Consider the following 22,547-nt stretch of genomic DNA (forward strand, 5'->3'; position numbering starts at 1 on the left):
TGGCAGGGAGAGACCCCGGGTAGTGTAAAGTGTGTTAATGTCATTTAGAGGATAGTTAGGATTGGCGTCTCCTCGCACCATCTACATCCACTCACCTGGGGTGACAGGTACTCCACACCATGCCATGTTTTGATTATTTTTTATGTGCAAATGTTTTGGATTGTGGGACGCATCATGACGGGGGTGTGACATTGTGCTTGATGTTCCATCTCTTCCTCCTTATGAGGGTTGATGACGAATTGGGTGATGGCAAATTTTGGATAGAGGGATTGTGGTGACGAATTTGGTATGGGAAATATGGGGAAGACGGGACGGTAGCGACGGATTGGTAAATGTGTAGATTTTGTAAATATGGGGTAAGGGCAAGGGTAGTGTAGGTGACAGGGGGGGTGACGTACGGTAGGGACGAGCTTTCTCATTTCGTTCTCCGTACGCATTTCGCCTTGCATTGCCTTATTGATGTGTACCCTTGTGACCTTACCCCTCGCTCATTTGTCTTGTCCCCCTTTTGTCTCCCACATGACCTGTGCGCCATTGGGCGCCGAGGGGAGCGTGCGTGAGTTCTCCATTGTGCGCCCGGAATTCCCAGAACCAGCTGTCTGCATCGATGCACCACATTATGGACCACATGCCTGTGGCCGAGCACCACGTATGGACCCCATGGGTTGGGGCATGGCCCCTCTGCTGGAACCGGCCATGAGGGCCCGAAATCTTGCTGGCGGACCTTGGCCACAGGGCACCGATGCCCCACAGGTGAACCACACTAGTCGGCCCTGTGGGCCATAAATAAAATAAAATAAAAAGGACACATTGGGTGCATTTTTCAGTTCAAATAGGCCGCCAGTAAGAAAAGCAAAGAAAAAGACAACATCTGGAAGACAATAATAATAGCCAGCAGAGGGAGCTGAAGAGCAAGAGATCACCTGCAGGGTTAGGGGTTGTTGGTTTATTTTTATTATTGGACATTGACGAACTATGATGACTGGGCACCGATTGGTGCTTGAGGGTGTGTTGGTGCGTTATAGGTGCTTTCATGGTGCATTGATGCAGAGCAGACTGTCTCCCCCCCAGAAAGAACAATCACAGGTCCTGGGTTAGTCTTGTAAATAAAAGTAGTGTCAACTGTAAATAATGCTCCCCACCGTCAGTGTGTAGTTTGAAGACCATTCCGCAATTCGGTTAACTGTGGGCGTAAGTCAGTTAGGCAGGGTGCAATGGAGCAGCGGGACACATTTATTTATGTTTTAAAACTGTCGCACTCAGGGTCAGGTTAAAAGTAGAGGGAACTACACCTACGTGTCACACTAAATAAAAGTTGTAGGCCCGGGACGTGCCTAAGATGAGGAGGGTGCAGTGTTGCGGATATGAGGATTGTGTTTTTTTATTGTGTGCTTTATTATTATTGTTTATTCTGCGCCTCCTGCCTCCGGAGCTGTGTAAAGGTCAAAGGGCGTCCCATAATTAGTCCAAGAGCATGCACGTCAGCCCATCATAGAATACCCCTGTTCGATAGTTATATCTTATTACGTGTTTTAGGGTAAGGCTGTGTCTCCCATTAATTGAAATACTCCATTGCACCAGTGAAAGAGATAGATTCCCTTCATTCCCATTCCCAAAACTTTCATTTCCCCTTTCGTCATTGCCAGGCCTCGAGTGCCATTGCCAAGAACCTCCCCTCCAATTGCCGCCATTGACCACGAGGCAGGGTCGGAGAATAAAGGCATGTCTCCACCTCGTCATAGAGGGGAGGAGTGAGCCAGCCCCACTCAACCAACCATGAGCCAGGGGTTTGGCTAGAGAGGGCGGAGGAAGAGCGATCGGGGAGGTTCGCAAAAGGTTGAGGGGCGGGGCCTATATAACCCACGGCAGGGCGTTTCCCGAGGAGATGAGCTTTTACAGAGAGACGAGAGGGAGTCCAAGCAGTTGGGTCCAAGAGAGGCGCTTTGAGTTGAGTCCGGGAGAAGTCCAGAGTTGAGCTGCAGCTCGAGCCACCAAAACTGCACTTACTGCAGCTCGAGCCACCGAAACTGCATTTACTGCAGCTCGAGCCACCAAAACTGCATTTACTGCAGCTCGAGCCACCAAAACTGCATTTACTGCAGCTCGAGCCACCCAAACTGCAGCCACAGCAGCGTGAGGCCTGGACGGCAGTTTGGAGCAGGGCCGCGAAGGAGCGGCGGCTGCCCAACGAGTCGATCGGCTGCAGGACCAGTTGGACCTCCCTATCCCGCCAGCCATCCATCTCCCGCCAGTCCTATCATCATTCCCCGCGTGAGTCTGTCCTTGTTTGTTCTGTTCCTGGGTTAATTAAGCTTGTATAAGCTAAGGATTTCACTGTGTCACCTGCGTCTCATGTGCCTGTAAATAAACGTGACTGCTTTCTTCCTGCTTATATGTGTAAATAATAAACCCAGTTACTCTTCTGTACATCTTCTTCCTCTTTGCATTCGGTCACTTTAGAGTTTTCCATATTGAGCAGCTGCGGTGCGATACGGCCAACGTTTGGGGTTGAATCGGGTTAGTCGGGGAATAACTGTTCGGCCGCGGTTACACCACCGCTCGGTCAAAATAACATCTTAACCGCGTCCGTAACAATATATATATATATATATACTACTGTGTTCAAAAAGTATCCGACCTTTATTTTTCGTGCGTAAAAAAAAAAAGAAGCTAGGGAGGCGTTGATTGGTGCACGTATGTAGGCGATCCTAATGCGCACGCGTGAATTTTTTCCCACCTGCAGAAGCTGTCATTCGACGGCAGACCGCCGATGAGTGAGGACATGTACGTGAGCGCCGTCGGATTTTCGTTTTTGACAAAATGACGGAAAAACTTGAACAACGCTACTGCATCAAATTTTGTGTAAAGCTTGGCGATTCCCAAGTGGAAACGATCCGCAAGATTCAACACCGTTCATTCCATTATGAAGGAGGATTTGGGCTTCAGGAGAATCTCAGCGAAGTTCGTACCAAAGCTGCTAACGATTGAGCAGAAGCAACTCCGTTTGGAGATGGCACAGGATATGCTGGAGACTGTGAACAGCGATCCCAGCTTCCTCAACACAGTGATCACTGGCGATGAGTCCTGGGTTTATGGGTACGACCCAGAAACCAAGTTTCAGTCATCACAATGGAAGCATCCAACATCCCCGAGGCCAAAAAAAGCAAGGCAGGTCCGCAGCAATGTCAAAGTCATGCTGACCGTCTTCTTCGACTCCAGAGAAGACATCATGCGGAATGCGACGGACCAGCTGCGTGCCATCCCAAAAGAGGCGTTCCAGCGCTGCTTCCGACAGTGGCAGAACCGTTGGGAGAAGTGTGTGGCAGCCCAAGGGGACTACTTTGAACGAGATTATTATAAAAAATTTTTTATCTGGATGCGAGTATCTTTTATGAACAAAGGTCGGATACTTTTTGAACACACTACGTATATATATATATATATATATATATATATATATATATATATATATATATATATATATATATATATATATATATATATATATATATATATATATATATATATATATATATATATATATATATATATATATATATATATATACATACATACATACATACATACATATATATATATATATATATATATATATATATACATACATACATACATACATACATACATATATATATATATATATATATATATATATATATATATATATGTATGTATGTGTATATATATACACAAAGAATTAAGTTAAGCACCCCTACACAACGAATTAAGGTAAGCACCCCCTAATATATATTCTTTGTGTATATGTATACATTGGCATATATTCTAAGGTATGTGAGATCAAATAATGAGTGGTATGACATTAGCAATTATCCATTGATGAAATGCAGATGAGTGCACTCGTAGGGTTGAGTTGGGTTGAGTAGTGATCCGATCACGTGTGTCCTACACACGTTATTGACGCAAAGATCGCTAGAGGTCTTCTCAGAACAATGACTGTACGTTAGAAAACATAAACGTCATCCACACTGTCCGTGATGGACCTATAGCTCCATACTTAAATTGAGGTGAAAATATGCCTAAAATTCCCAAAAAATTTCACCTTAAATTATTCAGAATAAAATATTGAAAACGGCATGATTGTTATGTTTTTATGTGACCATAATATCACTTCTCCAGAAAATATAGCAATATCATGGGTATATTACACTGTTTTGACGACAACAAACTTGTAATGTGCGAGGTTGTAAAAAAACGGGGGGGGGTGCTTAACTTAATTCTTTGTGTATATATATATATATATATATATATATATATATATATATATATATATGAGATTTTAACCGCAGAAAGGGTTTTGCGAGTGATTTGATGCTTACCCTCTCTCCGCATATGTGTATCCAAATAAACGGCTTGTATTTCAGTACGGTGTCTTCAGTGTATACTCAGACATCGGACTTCGAGAGGTGCATGAATGATACGGGTACATGGACCATAATATGGTGCATGAATGATACGGGTATATGGACCATAATATGGCATGAATGATACGGGTATATGGACCATAATGGGGAGCATGAATGATACGGGTATATGGACCATTATATAGTGTTCATGATATGGGTATATGGACCATAATATGGTGCATGAATGATACGGGTATATGGAACATAATATGGTGCATGAATGATATGGGGATATGAACCATAATGGGGTGCATGAATGATACGGGTATATGGACCATAATGGGGGGCATTAATGATATGGGTATATGGACCATAATGGGGTGCATGAATGATACGGGTATATGGACCATAATATGGTGCTTTAATGATATGGGTATATGGACCATAATATGGTGCATGAATGATACGGGTATATCGACCATAATATGGTGCATGAATGATACGGGTATATGGACCATAATGGGGTGCATGAATGATATGGGTATATGGACCATAATGGGGTGCATGAATGATATATGGGTATATAGACCATAATATGGTGCATGAATGATACGGGTATATGGACCATAATATGGTGCATGAATGATATGGGTATATGGACCATAATATGGTGCATGAATGATATGGGTATATGGACCATAATATGGTGCATGAATGATACAGGTATGTGGACCATTATATGGTGCATGAATGATATGGGTATATGGACCATAATATGGTGCATGAATGATATAGGTAGATGGACCATAATATGGTGCATGAATGATATGGGTAGATGGACCATAATACGGTGCATGAATGATACGGGTACATGGACCATAATGGGGTGCATGAATGATATGGGTATATGGACCATAATATGGTGCTTTAATGATATGGGTATATGGACCATAATATGGTGCATGAATGATACGGGTATATGGAACATAATATGGTGCATGAATGATATGGGTATATGGGCCATAATGGGGTGCATGAATGATACGGGTATATGGACCATAATGGGGTGCATTAATGATATGGGTATATGGACCATAATGGGGTGCATGAATGATACGGGTATATGGACCATAATATGGTGCATGAATGATACGGGTATATGGACCATAATATGGTGCATGAATGATATGGGTATATGGACCATAATATGGTGCATGAATGATATGGGTATATGGACCATAATGGGGTGCATGAATGATGTGGGAATATGGACCATAATATGGTGCATGAATGATACGGGTACATGGACCATAATATGGTGCATGAATGATACGGGTACATGGACCATAATATGGTGCATGAATGATACGGGTATATGGATCATAATATGGTGCATGTGTGGCGGGCACAAGGGGTAATAATTCCGCGCACCAGTGGGTGGCGCGAGCGCCCAGGCGGGGACCGATGGCACATGCCCCGCCCTTCGACCGATCGGCCATGCCCGGGGACTAGGCGTGGCCTCGGCACATATATGCGGGCTCTAAGCTCGAGCCCGCTCAGTGCTGCAGTTTGAGCTTTCGAAATAAAGACTCTTTTGGTTTTAACAAACGCGTTGTGGCCTACCTCTTTGGCAAGCAAGTTGTGTGCGCAGCACCACACTTCACTGGTGACCCCGATTGGTTCAGCCGTTGCTGACCACCGAACGCGCCATGGCCACCAACGCCGTCACAGTAAAACTCCCAGAGTTTTGGGAAGCCCAGGCCGACGTGTGGTTCGTGCAGGCCGAAGCGCAATTTCAGCTTCGAGGCATAACGGCGGACGAGACCCGTTACTACCACGTGGTCGCCGCCCTCGGGCCCAGCACTGCCGCCCGAGTCGTGTCCATCCTGCGGCACCCGCCGGTCGACCACAAGTACGAGGCGTTCAAACGTCTCCTCATCACCACGTTCGGCCTCACGGAGATCGAACAGGCCGACCGCCTCCTGGACCTTCCCGAACTCGGCGACACACGACCATCCGTGCGGATGGATTTTATGCTGTCGCTGCTGGGTGACCAACCCCCGGAATTCTTATTCCGGGCGCTTTTCCTACGCCAGCTACCTCGACAGGTATGCCTCACGCTGGTCGGTTCCAAAATAAGGGAGCCCCGCGCCCTGGCTGTAGAGGCCGACAAGTTCTTCGCGGGTTGCGACACGCGGTCGAGTTATGATGCTGCAGTCGTGGATCCCAGGGCAGAGGCGACAGCGTCTCTCGTGGCCGCTGCCGCGCCCACCACGACCGCCGCCGAGAACACCGCGGCCGCCGCCAGCCTGGTGCTATTTCCACGCCAGGTTCGGCCACAAGGCTAAGAAGTGTTGCCCGCCATGCTCGTTTGACAAGTCAGGAAACGACCGGGCCGGTGCTCGTTAGCGGCCCTGAGCGTCGGCCATTCCGGCAGCCTCCTATTCATCACGGACACCTTGTCCGGGCGCTGTTTCCTCTGCGATACAGGAGCGCAATTAGGCGTCGTCCCCGCCTCCACGTCCGACAAGCGAACCGCAGGCCGGGGCCCCGCGTTGCTTGCCGCCAATGGTACACCCATCCACACGTTCAGGAAGCGCTGCCTCTCCCTGCGGTTCGGAGGGCAGCGCTTTCAATGGTCATCCGTGACCGCCAGCGTGCCAATGGCATTGCTTGGTGCGGACTTCCTATGTGCGAATGGGTTGTTGGTCGACGTGAAGCGCAGACGGCTCGTCCAGGCCGAAACCTTTAGCTCGCTCGCTTGTTCGCTGAGCAGCTCGTTGAGCGGCTCACCGAGCGGCTTGCTGGAAGGTTCCGTCCCGGCGAGTTTGGTTTGCACACTTCCGGCAGCGGACGACTTTACCCGCCTCCTCGCCAGTTTCCCGGCCCTCACGCGGCCCACCTTCTCAGCGGTGGCCGTTAAACACGGGGTGGAGCACCACATCCCCACGGTCGGGCCGCCGGTCTATGCCCGGGCATGCCGGCTCGAGCCCACGAAGCTCGCCGTGGCGAAAGCGGAGTTCGCCACGCTGGAGCGGCTGGGGATCGTACGGCGCTCCAAAAGCGCTTGGGCTTCTCCGCTGCACATTGTGCTGAAGCCTGGCGGGGGATGGCGACCGTGCGGAGACTACCGCCGGCTCAATGATGCCACCACCCCCGACCGCTACCCGGTCCCACACATTCAGGACTTTTCCGCCCGGTTGGCCAACACGACTGTGTTTTCTAAGGTGGACCTCATCCGGGGCTACCATCAGGTCCCCGTCCAACCGGACGACGTCCCGAAGACGGCTGTCATCACCCCTTTCGGCCTCTTCGAATTCCTCAGGATGCCCTTCGGGTTGAAGAATGCGGCCCAGGCGTTCCAGCGGCTTATGGATAGCGTCTTGCGCGACTTACCTTTCCTGTTTGTCTACCTGGACGACATCCTAGTCGCGAGCGCGTCCCGGGAGGAGCACCTGCTCCACCTCCGCACGCTTTTCGAATGCCTGGGCCAGCATGGCCTAATCATCAACCCCGCCAAGTGCCGTTTCGGTGTCGCCACCATCGACTTCTTGGGGCACCGCATCACCGAGCACGGGGCCGTCCGTTTACCGGCCAAGGTGGAGGCGGTCAGGGATTTCCCGCGACCCCGCACGATCAAGGGGCTCCAGGAGTTCCTGGGCATGGTAAACTTTTACCACCGCTTCGTGCCACACGTCACCCGGCTCCTCCGCCCCCCTGCACGGGGCCCTCCGGGGCAAGCCGGACAAAGGTGACATCGCATGGTCGGAGCCGCGCGGCGTTCGCGGGCGCAAAGCTGGCTCTGGCCGACGCCACCATGCTGGCGCACCCGGCACCCGATGCACCGATCGCCCTCACCACCGACGCATCGGACTACGCGGTGGGCGCGGTGCACGAGCAATGGGTGCGTGGTGCTTGGCAACCGCTGGCGTTTTTTAGCCGGCAGTTTCGCCCGCATGAACGCCGGTACAGCACCTTCGACCGCAAGTTGCTCGGGCTCCACCTGGCGGTCCGACATTTCCGCCACCTGCTGGAGGGCCGCCCGTTCACGGCCTTCGTTGACCACAAGCCCCTTGTGTTCACGATGGCCAAGGTCGCCGAGCCATGGTCGGCACGGCAGCAGCGCCACCTCTCTGCCGTGTCCAAAGTACACGACGGACATCCGTCACGTGCCGGGTAAGGACCACCCGGTGGCGGATTGCCTTTCCCGGTCCGTCGTGCACGCGGTGCACCTCGGGGTCGACTATGCCCGGATGGCGGAGGCCCAGACCGCCGACCCCGGCGTCCAGGCCTTGCGGACCGCCGTCACGGGCCTCCGCGTCACCGAGGTGCCGTTCGACGCCGCGGGCACGGCCCTCCTATGTGACGTCTCCCTCGGCCGGCCTCGCCCCATCGTGCCCGCTGGCTGGCGGCGCCCAGTGTTCGACGCCATCCACGGCCTGTCCCACCCTGGCACGAAGGCATCCCAGAAACTCGTCGGGGCGAAGTTCGTCTGGCATGGCCTCAGGAAGGACGTCCGCGACTGGGCCAGGACGTGCCTCGCGTGCCAGCGCGCAAAGGTCCAACGCCACACCCAGGCACCGTTGGCCCCGTTTACGGTCCCCGAGCGGCGGTTCGACCACGTGCACGTCGACTTGGTGGGACCTCTGCCCCCCTCGCGAGGGTTCACCCACCTCCTCACCATGGTCGACCGCACCACACGGTGGCCGGAGGCCGTCCCATTGGTGGCGACGTCTGCGGCTGAGGTGGCGCAAGCCTTTATCGCCACTTGGGTTGCCCGGTTCGGTGCCCCCTCGGACATCTCGTCCGACCGCGGCCCCCAGTTCACCTCGGAGCTCTGGGCCGCGGTGGCGCAAGGGCTCGGGGTGAAACTTCACCGCACCACGGCCTACCACCCCCAGGCCAATGGCCTGTGCGAGCGCTTTCATCGCTCCATGAAGGCCGTGCTCCGGGCCAGCCTCCGCGACGGCGGCTGGGTCGACAGACTCCCCTGGGTCCTGCTGGGCCTCCGGACGGCGCCCAAGGACGACCTGCGTGCGTCCTCGGCGGAACTGGTCTTCGGGCAACCACTGCGGGTACCGGGTGAATTTATCCCCGACTCCACGGCTCCTTGGTCCGCGGCGCAACAGCGCTCAGCCCTTCAGGAGACCGCCCGGAGGTTCGCCCCGGTGCCAACGGCACACCATGGTTGCCCGCCTTCCCACGTCGCCCCGGAGCTTCGCACGGCAAAGTACGTGTTCATCCGGCACGATGCCCACCGGGCACCGCTCCAGCCCCCGTACAGCGTGCTGGAGACCGGGGACAAATTTTTCACGGTCGACATCGGCGGTGCCCCGGATCGCATTTCCGTGGACCGCCTCAAGCCGGCCCTCCCCGATCCGGACCACCCCCCGCCAGCAGATCTGCCTCCGCGTCGGGGCCGCCCCCCGGCGGTCGGACCCCTGGCACCCCCGCCAGCAGCTCTGCTTCCGCGTCGAGGCCGCCCCCCGGCGGTCGGACCTCCGGCACCCCCCAGACCCGCCACCCCCCAGCCCTGCACCAATTGCCAGGGGGCGTTTCGGCCGGGTCATCCGGCTTCCCCGCAAACTCACCCTTCAGGTGCGCGGGAATTCTGGGGGGGTGCGTGTGGCGGGCACAAGGGGTAATAATTCCACGCACCAGTGGGTGGCGCGAGCGCCCAGGCGGGGACCGATGGCACAGCCCCGCAATTCGACCGATCGGCCACGCCCGGGGACTAGGCGTGGCCTCGGCACATATATGCGGGCTCTAAGCTCGAGCCCGCCCAATGCTGCAGTTCGAGCTTTCGAAATAAACTCTTTTGGTTTTAACAAACGCGTTGTGGCCTACCTCTTTGGCAAGCAAGTTGTGTGCGCAGCACCACACTTCACCTGAATGATATGGGTATATGGACCATAATAGGGTGCATGAATGATATGGGTATATGGACCATAATAGGGTGCATGAATGATATGGGTATATGGACCATAATAGGGTGCATGAATGATATGGGTATATGGACCATAATAGGGTGCATGAATTATATGGGTATATGGACCAATGTGTTCAGTTAACGATGTTTTTTTTTCAGAATGAACGTACGAGTCAAGACTACGCACTCTGCGAGTGTCTCTGTCGTCATGCATGCTTTTTAATACTCTTCTTATTGAGATAGTGAGAGACCCAAAATATATACTTGGTGTTGTTAAACTTAAATCCAATTTGAAAAAGTGGGAAAACTTTATTATATAATCATTTGAACCGGTTTAATCGTGTGAATACGAGTGTGCGTTGCATTCCACAACAAGCCCGCTGGAGCAAGCAACACCAAAGTAAATGTGAACACAGGAAGTGATGAATGCATCGATATCAATAAAATATAACAATATACAAGCAAATACAACATGAATGTACCACTTTTATATTCACAAGATAAACCTCGGTATTGAAAAGCAGAAATTGTGGTCTTTAAGATTTATCCCAAATGGTTTGATTTTTTTTTTTTTTGCATTAAAAAACAACCAAACATTCAAAGGTTAAGTTGTTTTTTGTTTTTTTTCTTGAATAAGAATCAAACAACCTGCTAAGCAGAGAAAAAACGGGACCGACATCTCCGATGTCCCAATTTGTGACCAACAAGGAATGTATTTTCATCAACACGGAATGTTTCACACGCTTTGCAAACATTAAACAGTTTATAGAAAACAGAAAAAGCGAATGAGAGTGACTGATTGGACAACGTCTGTTCAATTAAACTGCAGCAATGGTTACTCCATCCGGCTTGCTCTGCATCCGGTTGCTGTAATGAAGAAGAAACTGCTCCAGGAAATTAAGGACAGGTGAGTCAAACAAAGGGCGTTCTTGCATTATTGCTTTCTTCCAAAGAATAAATAAAAACATGTAACTTTTAAGTGACCTGAGTATCAACATGCATGTGCGAAGGCCCAATCGCTTCCGGGACACATCCACAATCCAAAGTACAAGATATATTAATTGCTCACATTTCCCAAAACATCCAAACCTGTTTCTGGGATCCACCCAATGCACGCCCAGAACCCAGACATAGATCCTTCAGCACTCGTTCACATTCAACACAACGTCGTCTTCAAACGTGTGAGTGGTGTAAACACTGAAGTACAAGGAAGCAATTATAATGTGGTGGGAAAAGAAAATGAATGAACATCAATTGATTAAATCACTGTGGGAGAGCACCTGAAAAGGTGACCTGGCCCATAAGCAGGTATAAAGCAGAAGTGAACGAGGATAGCGAGGTGATGGGGGTGGGGGGGACAACTGCAGTGTCAGATCAGCGTATCAGGAAGACACAGAGTTATACTGCAGGTTTGCTGGCTTTGCAGGAAAGGTAGGCCCGACTCATCCGCACCATGAATGGTTGTGAGAACCGCGGGCCCACCGGCTCCAGGAAAAGCCCTGAAACTGGGCTCAACAGTCAGGAGTGAAGGCTTGATTGTGCTGACTGGACAAAAGGCCGAGACCGTCTTCGGTACAAAATTAACTTTGTTCTTGTCAGGGCAGCAAAGTAAAGGTACTTGTCCCATGTGCTTGAGTCTGAAATAGAAATCGAGGAGCATAAGGACAAACGCCATGCACGAATACTCAGAATGAAAACAACGAAGGATGACACTGACAATAAAAACAATAGCAATTTTGTTTTTGCTTTTACTTTAAGTTGTTTTACAGTGCATTCAGAAAGTATTCAGACCCCTTCACTTGTTTCACATTTTGTTATGTTGCAGCCTTATGCTGAAATCGTTTAAATTCAATTTTTCCCTCATCAATCTACACTCAATACCCCATAATGACAAAGAGAAAACAGGATTTCGGAAAGTTTTGCAAATTTATTAAATAGAAAAAACTGAAATATCACATTGACAAAAGTATTCAGACCCTTAACTCAGTACTTAGTTGAAGCACCTTTGGCAGCGATTACAGCCTCGAGTCTTCTTGGGTATGACGTGACAACCTTTGCACACCTTGATTTGGGGATTTTCTGCCATTGTTGTCTGCAGATCCTCTCAAGCTCTGTCAGGTTGGATGGGGACCGTTGGTGGACAGCCATTTTCAGGTCTCTCCAGAGATGTTCGATTGGGTTCAAGTCAGGGCTCTGACTGGGCCACTCAAGGACCTTCACAGAGTCGTCCCTAAGCCACTCATGCGTTGTCTTGGCTGTGTGCTTAGGGTCATTGTTCTGTTGGAAGGTGAACCTTCGGCCCAGTCTGAGGTCCTGAGCGCTCCATTTCAGGTTTTCATTAAGGATATCTCTGTACTTTGCTCCGTTCATTGTTCCCTCAACGCTGACCAGTCCCCCAGTCCCTGCTGCTGAAAAACACCCCCACAGCATGATGCTGCCACCACCATGCTTCACCGTTGGGATGGTATTGGGCAGGTGATGAGCGGTGCCTGGTTTTCTCCAGACATGACGCTTAGAATTGAGGCCAAACAGTTCAATCTTGGTTTCATCAGACCACAGAATCTTGTTTCTCACAGTCTGAGAGTCCTTTAGGTGCTTTTTTGGAAACTCCAAGTGGTTTTCATGTGAAGAGTTCAGGCGCAAAAACCGATAAACGCCATTTTTGATGAAACTGAACTATGTTTACCGAAGTATATGTTTCAATACCTCCGTTTCAGTAGGCAAATCATTTTCTCCCAAAACCCGATCGCGTCCACGTATTTTAAGATACAGCCCATGTCATTTTGATGGGTTTCACCTGGAATGCACAGCAGAAAATCTTGATTTTCTCATTTCAGCAAAAATGGATATATCTGTTTTTGCATCTGAACTCTTCATGTGTCTTTCACTGAGGAGAGGCTTCCGTCTGGCCACTCTACCATAACGCCCAGATCGCTGGAGTGTTGCAGTGATGGTTGTCCTTCTGGAAGTTTCTCCCATCTCCACACAGGATCTCTGGAGCTCAGCCAGAGTGACCATCGGGTTCTTGGTCACCTCTCTTACCAAGGCCCTTCTCCCCCGATCGCTCAGTTTGGCCGGGCGGCCAGCTCTAGGAAGAGTCCTGGTTGTTCCAAACTTCTTCCATTTAAGAATTATGGAGGCCACTGTGCTCTTGGGAACCTTCAATGCAGCAGAGATTTTTTTGTAGGCTTCCCCAGATCTGTGCCTCGACACAATCCTGTCTCTGAGCTCTGCAGGCAGTTCCTTCGACCTCATGGCTTGGTTTTTGCTCTGATATGCATTGTCAGCTGTGAGACCTTATATAGACAGGTGTGTGTCTTTCCAAATCATGTCCAATCAATTGAATTTACCACAGGTGGACTCCAATCAAGGTATAGAAACATCTCAAAGATGATCAAGAGAAATGGGAGGCACCTGAGCTAAATTTCAAGTGTTATAGCAAAGGGTGTGAATACTTATGTCAATGTGATATTTCAGTTTTTTATTTTTAATAAATTTGCAAAACTTTCCGAAATCCTGTTTTCTCTTTGTCATTATGGGGTATTGAGTGCAGATTGATGAGGGAAAAAATGAATTTAAACGATTTCAGCATAAGGCTGCAACATAACAAAATGTGAAAAAAGTGAAGGGGTCTGAATACTTTCAGAATGCACTGTAGTTTAAATTACAGTAAGTCACCGATTTACATCAAGTATATTTGAATTGTTTCGACAGAACGTCATTAACACATTATGGGACAATAGCAGATTTAAGTCGCGCTAATCTGATAAAGTCGTTTGAAAATTTTCATTCCATTGTACTTCCTTCCGTTCGTCTTTCGTCTGATACCCGAGTGCATATCTTGGTGAATAAACCATGCAAATAAATACTTTTGTGTACTTTGTCCTCCCTCCCCCATTTACTTATTTAATACGCAGATGAAGTCACGTCGTCCGAGTGATTTGAGGTGCCCCGATCACAAACAGCTTTCGTGATTAATCGTCTGTTCAAAGACAGATTGGGTTCTGGACGATTTGTGTCTGCACAGACAACACCTCACATCGACCGCTCGGGCTTGAACCGCCATTTGGGTGCAGAGAGTGTGAGCGAGTACCGGCACATCACTTAGCCAGCTCAGACATTTCACCGAAGCACAGTGGCGTTTGCTTCTCACTCCCTGTCATCCATCCACTCAACCCACACTATTTAATTGTATATTTGTGTGCAATGTGTGCAAAAAGGACCACCGAGGCACTCGGAAACATGGTGGTGGGATGATGAAGTTGGAAAGAGGATTGACGAGAAGAGGAAGAAGTTCAAGGAGTGGCAGAAGGCGAAGGGTACGGGAGCAGAAACAGCAGAGCATGAAAGTTATAAGGCAGCCAGGAAGGCTGCAAAGAAAGAGGTAGCAAAGGCGCAGGAGGCATCTATCTATAATTCCAGTAATCTCTGTTTGTACGTTTGTCTGTGACCGCTGTTTCTCGACAACCACGGGTCCGATATACTTTTAACTTGCCAGGTATATTGCTGGGGACCCGAGGATGTGCCTTTTCAAGGTTTCATATTAATCGGACAATTACTTACCGAGCTATGTCCAAAAAACGATTCAACCAATCAGAGAGCAGCGAACTATCGCGTGTGCCGAACGTGGCGGACACACTCTGCCTCGGATGGCACATTTGAGAGCGTATTCATTTATTTCACGTTTGCAAACTATGTTGCCGTTAAACTATGTTTTAAAACTAATAAAAACGAATTTGCGATTCATTCGCTTTCCTGCGCGTTTGTGCACGCGATGGCGATTTCTTTACCAAACTCCGGAAGCCGTTCGCTTTGGACCAAACCATTGCATGTAAATAGAGGGGGGGGGGGATTGTCACCACTCGCAAGCCGTTCGCTTTGGACCAAACCATTTCATGTAAATAGAGGGGGGGGATATAATTTTAGATATAGATATAGTACGGGCAATGCCCTAGTGTAGGAAAATGTTCGGAGAACGCTTGGATTCAGAAGAGGGTCAGAAAGCAGTATTCAGGATTGCAAAGCAGATAGCGAAAGAGAGGTGTGATGTGATGGGGGTGAGTTGCTTGAAGGATGAAGTGGGACAAATCGTTGTCGACCCAGATGGAATTAAAGGAAGATGGAAAAGATATATGGAAATGCTGTTGAATACAGAGAATGAATGGGATGGCAACATAGAGAGTAACCCAGTTTTAGGACCGGCAGAGAAGATAACCGAGAAGGAAGTTGAGGAAGCGATAAAAGCAATGAAGGGTAGAAAAGCGGGAGGGCCGACGGGAGTTGTGGGAGACATGTTGAAGGCAGCAGGAAGTTGGGGTGTGAAGAGAATGACAGAGATCTGTAATCTGGTGGTGAAAGAAGGCCGCATTCCAGTGGATTGGGAACTGAGTACCCTCGTCCCTCTATACAAGGGGAAAGGTGACCCTCTGGAGTGTGGCTCGTACCGAGCGATAAAGTTATTGGAGCATGGAATGAAGGTATTGGAAAGGGTGTTGGAGAGGAGGATAAGGAAGAAAGTGAAGATCGACGAAATGCAGTTTGGATTCATGCCAGGAAGAGGAATGACAGACACGCTTTTAATTGTGAGGCAGTTGCAGGAGAAGTACATGGAGAAGAGGAAGAACTTGTTTCTTGGGTTTGTTGATCTGGAGAAAGCATTCGATCGGGTTCCACGCAAAGTATTGACATGGGCATTGAGGAAGTTAGGAGTGGAGGAATGGTTGATCAGAGTAGTGATGGCAATGTACAAAAGAGCGCGCACAGCTGTAAGGACGAAGGACGGGAACAGTGGTGAGTTTGAGGTGAAGGTGGGAGTGCATCAGGGGTCGGTACTAAGTCCACTACTATTTGTAGCTGTGATGGAGGTGCTGGCTCAGAACGTAAAGGAGGGTTTACCGTGGGAGTTGTTGTATGCAGATGATCTGGTGTTGATTGCGGAAAGTATGGATGGACTGAAGGAAAAGATGAACACGTGGAAGGAATGTATGGAGACAAAAGGACTGAAGGTGAATATCGCAAAGACGAAGGTGATGGCAAGTGGTAAAGCATGTGGTGAGGTGAAAAGAACTGGGAAGTGGCCCTGTGCTGTGTGTAGGAAGGGTGTCGGAGTGAACTCCATTCAATGTACAATGTGCGCTGAGTGGGTTCATCAAAAATGTAGTGGTCTGAGAGGGTCATTAACCAGTGTGGCAGCTACATTCAAATGTAAGGTGTGCACAGAGGGAGCTGCAGATGGAGGAAATGTTGAGTTGGATCTTGGAGACGGCGTGAAGCTGGAAGGTGTGAAAACATTTTGCTACCTCGGAGACATGCTGAATGGAGAAGGTGGATCAGACTCGGCAACGGTTGCTCGAGTGAGATGTGCATGGAAGAAGTTTCGAGAATTGAGTGGCGTGCTGATGATGAGGGGAGTGTCGTTGAAGCTGAAGGGAAAGGTGTATGCTGCATGTGTGAGAAGTGTTATGATTTATGGGAGCGAGACATGGGTAATGAACGTAGAGCAGCAACGAAGGTTGGAAAGGGTGGAAATGCGAATGGTTCGACGGATGTGCGGAGTATCGTTGAGAGAGAGGAAGACAAATGATGAATTGCGAAAGATGATGGGAATAGAGCCTGTGATTGATGCTGTGAAGAGGAACAGGTTGAGATGGTTTGGTCATGTGTTGAGGAAGGATGAAAGTGACTGGTTGAGAAGAGTGATGGAAATGAATGTAGAAGGAAGTAGAGGATGGGGAAGACCGAGAAAGACTTGGCTAAAGATGGTGGAAGAAGAAATGCGGGCAAGGGGGTTAAACAAGGAGAGATGCAGAAAATAGGGCAAAATGGAGAAGATTGTCATGGGGACCGCAAGGCTAACCCCCGCTCTAGTAGGGAAAATGGCCTTTAAAATGCACGTTGTTGTTTTGTATTTGTGTGCAATGTACAATTGTACATGCATTACATTATTTAATCGTGTCCTGCAAAGATTTGTTTATTTTTTTTGTCTCTAATATGTACTTAAATAAGGTTGTTAGACTGACCAAGAAAATGCACCTGGCAATGCACCATCCATATATAATACTATATGGGAAAATCGTATCTGAACAGCATATAGTTTCAAACAATATCGCAGTTTTTAGGAACGTTTCCACAACGTAAATTGGTGACTTGCTGTACTTGAAGCATTTACTATTTAGAGTCAAAATGTTTTATTACTCCCTTTCAAATCCACCCCCTTGCCCTTCCTTCCCAAACATCCCCCCTTGCCCCTCCCCCCCTCATCTCTCCCCTCGCCCCTTCCCTCCTAAACTCCCCCCTCGCCCGTCCCCTCCTAAACTCCCCCCTCACCCCTTGCCCCCTAAACTCCCCCCTCTCCCCTCCCCTCCTAAACTCCCCCCTCACCCCCTAAACTCCCCCTCGCCCCTCCCCTTCTAAACTCCCCCCTCCCCTCCTAAACTCCTCCCTCACCCCTCCACTCCTAAACTCCCCCCTCGCCCCTCCCCTCCTAAACTCCCCCCTCATCCCTCCCCTCCAAAACTCCCCCCTCACCCCTCCCCTTCTATACTCCCCTCTGCTCCTCCCCTCCTAAACTCCCCCCTCCCCTCCCCTCCGAAACTCCCCCTCTCCTCCGCTCCTAAACTCCCCCTCCCCTCCTAAACTCCCTCCTCCCCTCCTAAACTCCCCCCTCACCCCTCCCCTTCTATACTCCCCCCTGCCCCTCCCCTCCTAAACTCCCCCCTCCCCTCCCCTCCAAAACTCCCCCTCTCCTCCCCTCCTAAACTCCCCCTCCCCTCCTAAACTCCCTCCTCCCCTCCAAAACTCCCCCATCACCCCTCCCCTTCTATACTCCCCCCTGCCCCTCCCCTCCTAAACTCCCCCCTCCCCTCCCCTCCAAAACTCCCCCTCTCCTCCCCTCCTAAACTCCCCCTCCCCTCCTAAACTCCCTCCTCTCCTCCTAAACTCCCCCTCACCCCTCTCCCCCTAAACTCCCTCCTTGCTCCTCCCTGACTAAACTCCCTCCTTGCCCCTCCCCTCCGAAACTCCCCCCTCACCCCTCCCCTCCTAAACTCCCCCATCCCCTCATAAACTCCCCCTCACCCCTCACTTCTCCCCTCCTAAACTCCCTCCTCATCCCTCCACTCCTAAACTCCCCCCCTCACCCTTCCCTCCTAAACTCCCCCTCCCCTCCAAAACACCCCCCCTCGCCCCTCCCCTCCTAAACCCCCCCTCACCCCTCCTAAACTCCCTCCTTGCTCCTCCCTGACTAAACTCCCTCCTCGCCCCTCCCCTCCGAAACTCCCCCCTCACCCCTCCCCTCCTAAACTCCCCCATCCCCTCATAAACTCCCCCTCACCCCTCACTTCTCCCCTCCTAAACTCCCTCCTCATCCCTCCACTCCTAAACTCCCCCCCTCACCCTTCCCTCCTAAACTCCCCCTCCCCTCCAAAACACCCCCCCTCGCCCCTCCCCTCCTAAACCCCCCCTCACCCCTCCTAAACTCCCCCCTCGCCCCTCCCCTCCTAAACTCCCTCTCACCCATCCCCTCCCAAACCTCCCCTTCAAATCTCCCCACCATCCTTTTTTCTCCAATTCTACCCTCTCACCCCTCCTCCTTAAAGCGTCCTCCACGCTTCTTCTCCCTTCCAACTCTCACCTCCATCTCCCCCAACCTTCTTCCTCGCTCTGCCCCCTCCTCAAACAACACCTCACTGTGCCTCACCCAATCACCATCAAACCTTTTGTCCGCCCCATCCTTCCCTTTCTCCTAGCTATTCTGAAATCTCTGACACACGATCAACAGCTCTCCCTACCTCTTCCACATCTTACCCTAACCCTACCCCTCCCCCCCCCCCCTGTTCTGTATCCGATTCTCCCCTTTCCTCTTCATTAACAGTATGGACCTCAAACATCCAGGGCCTTCGCTCAAACTTGACTGATCTCTCCATACAGGTTGCTTCTGACAAACCAGACTTGATCTGCTTAACAGAAACTTTCCTCCTTCATGATGTCTCTGATTCCTTAGTATCTCTCCCGGGTTACTCCCTCCTCCGGTATGATAGACCTGGGCCTCGTCCTGGAGGTGGGGTTGCTATCTTTATCAAAAACTCTCTTCCTCACTCTCCCTGTACTGCCCTCTCTCCACCTCACCCCCAGGAGTACCTCTGACTACGGCTTCCCCTTCGCTCCCACCTTTTGTTCATATGTGTGTTGTACGGACCACCAAACAGTGATGACGCCATCTACATCTCGCTGACTGATAATATGGACCACCTTCTATCTACTCATTCCAACTCTCTCTTCCTCACATGTGGTGATTTATTTGTCACCATGCCAGTTGGCTGGGGGTGGGTACCTCTCTCACCAGCCATGGTTCCTCAGCAAAGGACTTCTGCGACTCATTGGGACTGACACAATCTGTCAATTTCTGGACCCGGATCTCAGTCAACGAAGCATCTTCTCTTCTAGACTTGGTTTTGACTAACTTCCCTGCAAATGTCTGCTGCTCTTCTTCTGCTCCAATCGGGTCATCTGATAATGTGCTTGTTAAAGTGGACATCTCTCTGACCATTCTCAGAGAGCCTCCTCAGCATCGACGCTTCTGGCATTTCACTTAGGCCAACTGGCACGGTCTTCAAGCAGCCATCAATCATCTGGACTGGTCTCCCATCTCTACCTCCTCTGACATCAACTCATCCTGGGAATTCTTCCAAAGTAAATTTCTCTCTCTCATGCACAGATTTATCCCATCTCGTCTTCAGTTGTCACACTCTTCCTCCCATCCATGGTACACGGAATCTTGTGGTGAGGGTGTTGCCCAGAAACAACTTGCCTTCGCCTCCTGGAAAGCAAATCCAATGGAAGGAAATCTCATTTCCTTTCACAAAGCCCGAAACACGTGTGTCCACCCTCAGGAGAGCCACGTGTGTCCACCCTCAGGAAACAATATCTCTCCACTCTCAAGACTGAACTCTCAAACCTGTCTGTCTCCCTCTTCCAAAGCCTGGTGGCATCTGGTCAAATCTGTTTCTAATGTTTGTTCCCCCTCCATCCCCTCCCTTACTTCAAAGGGCTACACAGCTGACTCCGCACGTGAAAAAGCTATTGCCTCAATTCTGTGTTTGCCTCAAAATCTTGTGTCCCAAACCCATCCCTCTCTGTACCCACCGTACCCAGCTGCTCCTGGACTCTGTGTCCTTTTCTCCTGATAAGGTGGAGAAGTTCCTGTCAATCCTCGACTCTGATTCTGCAACTGGACCAGACGGCATCAACCCACGGGTCCTAAAATCCTACTTTTCCGCTCTTTCACTCCCTCTCTCTGTTCTCTTCACCCTCTCTTTTGCTCAAGGTCATCTTCCATCAGCTTGGAAATCAGCCAACATCACCGCTTTACACAAAAAGGTGCAAAAACAGATCCTTGCAACTAAAGACCAATCAGCCTTCTCCCAATTATCAGCAAATTCATGGAATCCATCATTGCTTCGGATATCAAATCTTTCCTCTTCTCCAATGGCTTGATCTCTGATCATCAATTTGGTTTCAGACCAAGTCACTCTACTCTGGACATGCTACTTCTGCTGTCTCAACAATAGATGGAGTTCCTCAATGCCAAACAGGAAATTCGAGCTGTCTCCCTTGACATATCAGATGCCTTCGATACGGTCTGGCACCCCACACTAATCACCAAACTCTCCTCCTTTGGTATCCATGGAAATCTCCACGCATGGCTGGCGGACTTCCTCTCTAGCCGTAGTGAACGTGTGGCCCTGAATGGGCTTCTCTCATCTCCTCTTCTTGTTCAGGCTGGAGGTCCCCAAGGCAGTGTTCTGGGCCCTGTGCTTTTTCTGGTCTTCATCAACGATCTATCTGACTCTCTTGAAAATCCTCTCTGTCTCTTTGCTGATGACTCTACTCTCTAACTCCGAGGGCCTTTCACTCACTCACCGCAGGCAGGTTGCAGGTCGTTCTGCCTTTTACCGACTCCTGTCTGGCCTTACTCCCCCAGCTCTCTCTGTGCTCTGTCCCCCAAATATTCCTACAGGTTGCGCAAGATCTGCCAGCAACCCTCTTATGGTTAAACTGCCAAAATCTAGGCTCTCTGCTCACCTTCACTCTTTCATTGCCCTTTTCTCCCGCCTCTGGAACAAACTCCCTCACTCTCTTCAATCCCACTCCTCCCTCCAGGTCTTCAAAACAGCTGTTCACCACCATCTCTTATCTTGCCCTATTCAAAACCTTGATCTTTTCTACCCCCACTAATTTCACCCCAGATTCACTTTTTTGAAATATCAACTTTCTCTAGACTACTACTAGAGAAAAAAAAAAAAAACAGGTTTTTTTTTTCTCTAGTCGTAGTCAACGTGTGGCCCTGAATGGGTTTCTCTCATCTCCTCTTCCTGTTCAGGCTGGAGTTCCCCAAGGCAGTGTTCTGGGCCCTGTGCTTTTTCTGGTCTGCATCAATGATCTCTCCGACTCTTGAAAATCCTCTCTATCTCTTTGCTGATGACTCTACTCTCTATCGCTCCATTCTTCATCCCTCAGATCGGCAGTCTGCAGCCTCCTCACTCTCTGCAGACCTGGACAATATAACAGACTGGGCAAACAAGTGGAACATGTCTTTCAATCCTGACAAATCTCACACTCTTACGATGTCTCTCCGAAAAGACCGACTGGACAACCCTCCCATCTACTTTCTGAATAATCCTCTCCAAGAAGTTCTGTCACTCAAACTTTTGAGTCTCACTATCTGCCATGATCTTTCCTGGGAAAACCACATTTCAAATCTGGCCTCCAAAGCCAGTCGCCGACTGGGCATCCTCCGTCGTGCAAAGTCCTTCCTTGGCACACCTGAGCTCCTCACCACGTACAAGGCTTTCATCCGCAGCTCAATGGAATACTGCTCTCCCCTCTGGGCTGGTGCTCCTGCCTCACACCTAGCTCGTCTTCACGCTGTTGAAAGCAAAGCATTCAGAATCATTGGAATCTCCCGCGATGAAGCTAACTCCAAGGGCCTCTCACTCACTCACCGCAGGCAGGTTGGTGGTCTTTCCGTCTTCTACCGACTCCTCTCTGGCCTTGCCCCCCCAGCTCTCTCTGGGCTTTGTCCCGCAAATATTCCTACAGGTCACACAAGATCTGCCTGCAACCCTCTTATGGTTAAACTGCCAAAATCAAGACTCTCTGCTCACCTTCACTCCTTCATTCCTCTTTTCTCCCGCCTCTGGAACAAACTCCCTCACTCTCTTCAATCCCACTCC

At 50.0% G+C, this 22,547-nt stretch overlaps 1 protein-coding gene across 3 annotated transcripts in view; it reads right to left on the reverse strand.

The window, feature by feature from the left end:
* Positions 1–10,603: 10,603 nt before the first annotated feature.
* The window catches only part of LOC137431898 (glucocorticoid-induced transcript 1 protein), a 114,380-nt gene continuing 102,436 nt past the window's right edge, over positions 10,604–22,547 (reverse strand). For 2 of the 3 annotated variants that reach the window (XM_068123731.2, XM_068123729.2), the window contains one exon: positions 10,604–11,951. In XM_068123731.2, coding sequence (XP_067979832.2) covers positions 11,684–11,951 — 268 coding nt within the window. In that variant the 3' untranslated portion in view covers positions 10,604–11,683. The remainder of the gene's footprint in view (positions 11,952–22,547) is intronic. The other variant, XM_068123730.2, reaches the window with a different exon arrangement.

This window comes from Myxine glutinosa, chromosome 7 (assembly GCF_964187855.1).
Source record: "Myxine glutinosa chromosome 7, kmMyxGlut1.1, whole genome shotgun sequence".
Classification (NCBI taxonomy): Eukaryota; Metazoa; Chordata; class Myxini; order Myxiniformes; family Myxinidae; genus Myxine; species Myxine glutinosa.